The sequence below is a fragment of the Thalassophryne amazonica genome, chromosome 3 (genome assembly GCF_902500255.1).
Source record: "Thalassophryne amazonica chromosome 3, fThaAma1.1, whole genome shotgun sequence".
Taxonomy (NCBI): Eukaryota; Metazoa; Chordata; class Actinopteri; order Batrachoidiformes; family Batrachoididae; genus Thalassophryne; species Thalassophryne amazonica.
In genome coordinates this window covers 24237324-24243957 of record NC_047105.1, presented here as the reverse complement: position 1 = coordinate 24243957, position 6634 = coordinate 24237324, and the positions used below count along the sequence as shown (strand labels likewise).

General features: G+C 40.9%; 1 protein-coding gene across 1 annotated transcript; it reads right to left on the bottom strand.

Annotated features, from left to right (window-relative positions):
- Positions 1-1956: 1956 nt before the first annotated feature.
- LOC117507718 (odorant receptor 131-2-like) lies at positions 1957-6129 on the bottom strand. Its single transcript, XM_034167533.1, has 3 exons — positions 5943-6129; positions 5104-5857; positions 1957-2009 (listed from the first exon to the last, which is right to left on the bottom strand). The coding sequence occupies exons 1-3, from the start codon at positions 6096-6098 to the stop codon at positions 1957-1959; spliced, it is 963 nt and encodes a 320-aa protein (XP_034023424.1). The 5' UTR covers positions 6099-6129.
- Positions 6130-6634: the final 505 nt, after the last annotated feature.

Genomic DNA, 6634 nt, shown 5'->3' with positions numbered 1-6634 from the left:
TTATAATAATACATAAGCAACTTACAGATTTCGGTTAATGGACTTTCTTTGTTTTTAGTTTCGCTGTGTCAATTATTTAATATCTATAATAAAGTTGTTAAAATGCGTGAAGTGTGAATTTCAAAATAAAAACATGGCATATTGACTTCTGAGCATCACATCATTGTATGAAAGTTTAAACTGAGCCAAAATATCATATATATATATATATATATATATGCATGTATGTGTGTGTTAAGGATGAAGCCAGCACCTGTTGAACATGTGTGTGTGTGTGTGTGTGTGTGTGTGTGTGTATGTATATACTGTATGTATGTATGTATGTGTGTGTGTGTTTGACTGTGTGTCCTGGTAGTCAGGAGGATATTTGGCTCAGTTTAAACTTTCATACAATGATGTGATGCTATATATATATATGTGTGTGTGTGTGTGTGTGTGTGTGTATGTATGTATGTGTATGTATGTTCTGGTCATCAGGAATCTGATAAAAATGTAAAACCTCCTGTAATAGGAAATTTAAGTATATTATATACATCTTTGTCAGCATATTTGCAACCTGCACATAAAAGTTAAAGTAGTGGTAGAACTCTTACCTTTGCTGATTCATGCAGACCAGAATGACGAGACTGAGCCAGAGGTTCTCCAACTTTATATGTGCTGTGTTGTGCAGCGTGTGTTCATGCGTGCATGCTTAGGTGTTGTATGCATACATAAGTTAAAGTCTGTGTGTTAGTATGTGTGCATGTGCATGCGCACACACACACACACATGCATGCTTAGATGTATGCATATATCAGTTAAAGTTTGTATGTGTGTGTGTGTGTGTGTGTGTGTGTGTGCGTGTGTGTGTGTTTGTTTGTTTCTCTATGGGTGCATTGAAATGAGTGCTGTCAGGTGATTACATAATATTATGTAATTAATTCATCTGAATTAATTTTATATAATTTTTTAACAAATAAAGTGTGATGTTACCACCAAAGTGATCATTTTCTTTGCTTCCATACTAACATGGAGGAAAAATCCAAGGATGTTCACAAGTCATTTTTTGCATTTGCAAATCCAAGTCATGTCTCAAGTCTCTGGCCATCTGCTCTGTCCCTAACACGGCACTTGAAAATCTCATTCATGTTCTGAATTTCAAGTAGTGAGATTGTGTGTCCACCTGGCAGGGTCTGGGGACATACCTGTGCATGATCAAATTTTATATCAATATTTTTCAGTTAAAATTTGTTTGTTGAACTTGACAGTTGAACTGCTGCCATTATTAACATCATCAATATCACCATCATCATCATCGCCATTATTATTAACATCAGTATCACCATTCTCATCATCATTAATATCACCATCATCCCCATCACCCATCGTCATCCCCATTATTATTTTCGTCAACACCACCATTATCATCACCGTTATCATCATTAATATCACCATCATCACCAGTCATAATCACCATTATCATCAACATCATCATCAGTATTACCATCATCATGATCACCATCATCACCCATCATTACAATTGTCATCATCAATATCATCACCATCATGATCATCATCATCAATACGTATTACCATTATTATCATTATTGCCAGTCATCATCACCATTATTGTCATCATCACCCATCATCATCAATATCACCATTTTCATCATCCCCATTATCATTGTCATCATTACCATTATCACCATCATTAATATGACCATTATCATCAATGTCATCAACATCAAGATCACCATCATCAACACCCATTATTATCATCATCACCAGGAATTATTATCATCATCACCAGGAATTCCTCCTGCATGTGGTGAGTCCACAGGGTGGAGATAGTAGGCTGTGACCGACCAGGCCTATAAACTATTATAGGCTGTAATGATACATAATGTAGGTTTATGGAAGGTATTCATGAAAACATCCTCATGTTCGAACATGGTGTTCATTATGGACAGTCCATGACTAGCACAGATGTCCAGTAACAAATGACTGTTCAGGTTTAGATCGGGGAGGCCATTCCTCTCTATCACGCCTCTTCAGGTGTCTCTGCCATTGCCCATGTTTGCATTGAAGTCCCCCAGCAGAACAGTGGAGTCCCCCACCGGAGCCTCATACAGTACTCCATTCAGGGACTCCAAGAAGGCCAAATACTCCAAACTGCTGTTCGGTGCATATGCACGAACAACAGTCAGAGCTGCCCCCCGCCACCTGAAAGCGCAGGGAGGAGCGTAGCAACGCTCAGCCGTGGACTTGTGAGTATCCCCACACCTGTCCAGTGCCTCGCATCCTGGACAACTCGAGACAAGAATAAGGTCCAACCCCTATCAAGGAGAGTGATTCCAAAGCTAATGCTGTGTGTGGAGGTGAGGCCCACCAGATCTAACTGGTGTCACTCCACCTCCTGCACAAGCTCCGGCTCATTCCCCTACAGCAAGGTGACGTTCCACACCCCCAGAACTAGCCCCTGCTCCCCTGGTCTGGTCCGCCGACGCCCTACCCTTTCACTGCCACCCATGGGACAGTGCACCTGACACCAGGGATTCCTCCTGTGTGTGGTGAGTCCACAGGGTGGAGATAGTAGGTCCACATTTACTTTTCAGGCTGTGCCCGACCAGGCTCTGTGGCAAGCCCAGCCACTAGGCATTCGCTGATGGGCCGTCCATCCAGGCCTGGCTCCAGATGGGGGTCCTGGGCTTCCTCTGGGCCGGGTCACATTTCCTCTGACTTGTTTTGTCATGGTGTCTTGTGAACCATTTTTAATCAGCAAAGCCTGTCACTATCTCACCATGTCATTTAGGTCCTTCAGACATTTTTTTTTCTTTCCAGTAAAATGGTTCTGGGAGCATCAGAATGACATTTAAATTCTTTCTAAACACTTTAGTTGGTGAAATTATTATTATTATTATTATTATTATTATTATAAGTAGTAGCAGTATGAAAAAATGTCTTCAAAAGTCGACCTTTAATCTAGTGGTGGGGGGGGGGCGTCAGTTTGTATTTGCTGTCATCGTGCCACGAGTCTTCCGCTGTTTTTAGCAAAGAGACACACAGAGCGGCTCAGAGTTTTAAAAAGCTTAATAATATCTTTGTAAAGCTCAGTGCAGGTGTGCTGCCATCTTGTACAAAACAGCAGATGAAAAGCTAAAAGGTGTTACAGCAGCCGAACCCCCGCCCTCCCCCTGCCCAGCCAGGTTTAATGCTGCAATGCTGTCAAAGATTCACAGAAATAAAACACACATATAATAAAGTAAAACAGCACATAAAAACAAAACGTGTCATAGCACCACTAGGTATTAAAAGCCAGCTTAAATTTTTGGTTGTTTGTTTTCGCTTAAATTTATATTGTTTGGCACGACTTACTTTGAAATCCGAGACACGTTTTCGGTCAGTCTCACATCCGGGTACTTCGTATTTGAGGTTTTAGCAGCGTGCTTAGTAGCATCGGTGAGTTCTTGTTTTCAGTGTGGCTGTTGTTCTGACACGTTCCCTTGCATATCTTGTAAATTCCAATAAAGTTTAAGAAAAAAATAGTAACACCGGTGACTGATTGACCCGGAAGCAAACCAGAAGTGACTTTGCAGGCGTCAGGGTCCTCATGACGGACAAGGCAGATACTGATTGACACGGAAGGAAACCAGAAGTGACTTTGCAGGCATCAGGGTCCTCATGAAGGACGAGGCAGATACTGATCGACGCGGAAGCAAACTGGAAATAACTTCACAGGCATCAGGGTCCTTATGACGGACAAGGCGGATACTGATTGACACGGAAGGAAACCGGAAGTGACTTCGCAAGCGTCAGGGTCCTCATGACGGACAAGGCGGATACTGATTGACGCGGAAGGAAACCAGAAGTGACTTTGCAGGCGTCAGGGTCCTCATGAAGGACGAGGCAGATACTGATCGACACGGAAGGAAACCGGAAATAACTTCGCAGGCATCAGGGTCCTCATGACGAACAAGGTGGATACTGATCAACACGGAAACAAACCAGAAGTGGCGTCGCAGACAACAGGGTCCTCGTGGCAGATGACACGGATGGCCCACTTGGATTTTTTTCATCACCCGAACATCGAGTGAGACTGAAGGTGGTATTATTATTATTATTATTAGCTCTGCTCCTAGAATCAGCCGTGCTGTTTATCATCGATATGTTTGGATTAGATCTTTATTTCATGTTCTAAACAACAGGGTTCTGGCCCAGCCCAGGGAACAGCACTGCTTCCAGCCCGGCGAGGCTTGGACCGCTACATTTCCTCTGTATCACTGGGCCAGACAGCACTGGAGCCTTTTAATGAAAATGATGCATTAAAGCTGCCTCAGCATGCACATGATTTTGATGCTCAGAATTTACAATATCACTAAATGGCGCAAACGATTCTTAATGGAACATTTAATGACTTTTGACATGTAAACAAAACTGATGTGACACCACTCTGTGACTTTTCTTTCTGCTGAGAGCGAAGCTTCATAAGTCAACTCGGCTAATGCAAGCTTCAGACACCAACCTGTAAATCAGCTTCTGCTGGAGCAGACAAAGTTGATGGAGTACAATTAAAAACTGATGGAAATCAATCTGTAAACAGAGACCTTGGACATTAGGCTTATATGTTGTCATTTTTTAATTGAAGATATCCGTGCACCCATACTGTTCACGAGTGTTCCAAGTCAAGTCTCAAGTCTTTGAGGCCAAGTCACAAGCCCAGTCTAAAGTCACCGTTTATACAGCTTATGTGCTATTTGAGTCCAAGTCTCAAACTCAAGTCCCCGTGTGTGGAAAATCTGATGCACCATTTCAATTCATAAGTGACTGTGATGTTAAAACAGCATTTTGTAATTTATGCATTTATTTTAAAGCATTTATCAATAATACAGATAAACTTGGAGAAATATGAATAATTGGATTGCATTTTGATTTAAGGAACACAGACCAAAATGTTCTATTTTCACTCTGAAGATTTTCAATAAGCTGCAGCATTCTTTGCAAAAAAAAAAAACAAAAACCTTAGTGTGGTGCCCTGCTACCTCAAACGTTGATGTTCTGTAGCCATTCTCTGTGCACTTGTACATTCTAAATATATTTCTTAATACTGATGCTTTACTCTGAAAGTGCACTGCAAGTACTGCTTCAAATACTGCCGAAATGTTCGGTCTCGAAGCCCGTACAAAATGGGACTGATAAGTCTGGGCAGAATATGGATGATGATGTAGATAGCAAAGTGTAGTTGCAGAAAATCACTTAGAGGGATCGAGAACAACTGAGCCTTGGCTAAAAAAGGGTATATATAAGTTAACATACACAGGAGTAGCTGAATGCTGTGAAGAATGATGGTATTTCTGGCTTTCTTTGCATCTGCATCAGCTGTTTTAGCAGCAAAGAAAATCTTTAAATAAGTATAAAACAGAGTCAGCCAAATACTAACAAGATAAATTATATAAGACACATCTCTCTTTTTAAGGATTACTGGATGTGTGAACAGGAAATCTCGTTGACACACAATTGCAGAATAGAAAAATTCTGGGGGTTGTGTTTCGACAGTAATGAACAAATCTGGCAAAGCCAGTAGTAAAGTCGTGGTCCAGATCCAACCAATCACAATATATGTTCTTTTTATGGTGCAGAGGTCAGCGTGTCTGAGTGGCAAACAAATGGCAATGTAGCGCTCTAATGACATAACGGCTAAATTTAATGGTGTGTTGGCAGTGGCTAAGATGGCGATGGTAATGATAAAGCAGCAGAATGCAGCATTAATTTTGTTGAAAATGTAAGAAAAGACAAACAGATGGATCGCTGTTGTCAGCTGGATGATATCATTCACCACCAGGTGGATGAATAGGATGTAACGAGGTTCCAAATAAAACACCTGAAGGAGACAAAACAAGGAAAAATTACACTTAAAAAAGGCCTAATGTCTCATCTTGAATCTATTGTGTTTATAATCGACTGACCTCGTGTTTTCTGAAGGTGTGAATCAGAGTACCATTGATGAAGTTGATGATCAGGCCAAGACTTAAGACACTCAGACATTTAGTCACAACTATGTTGAAAGATTCCCTGAAACTCTGAACACTGGACGTGTTGTTGCCGTACGATGACAGATTCATGACGCTGACTTGTGGATTCTGCAAGTCTGAGACACAAGAAAATTTTATAGTACGTTATTGTTACATTTAAGTGGAAAAGTAAGTGAACTTATTGAACTTATTTATTTGGCACACAACTCGTCAATAACAAAAACTGATACACAAGACAATTCCACAGTGACATGTGTGACCAAAAAAGGGGGTGAGCAGAAGCAAAGGTTATAAACGCCCACCCCATATATATAGATAGATAGATAGATAGATAGATAGATAGATAGATAGATAGATAGATAGATAGACAGACAGACAGACAGACAGACAGACAGACATTACCTACCCACAGAGCAAGCACACAAGCAACAGTGGTAAAGAAAAACTCCCTCTGATGTATTGAGGAAGAAACCTCAAGCAGACCAGACTCTAAGGGGTGACCCTCTGCTTGGGCCATTCTACAAACAGATTTAACAACACAAACTCAAATCCCATTATCATAAACATATCAAGTGAACACCATGTCTTCGTCTACATACATATTTACATACATATACAGTATACAT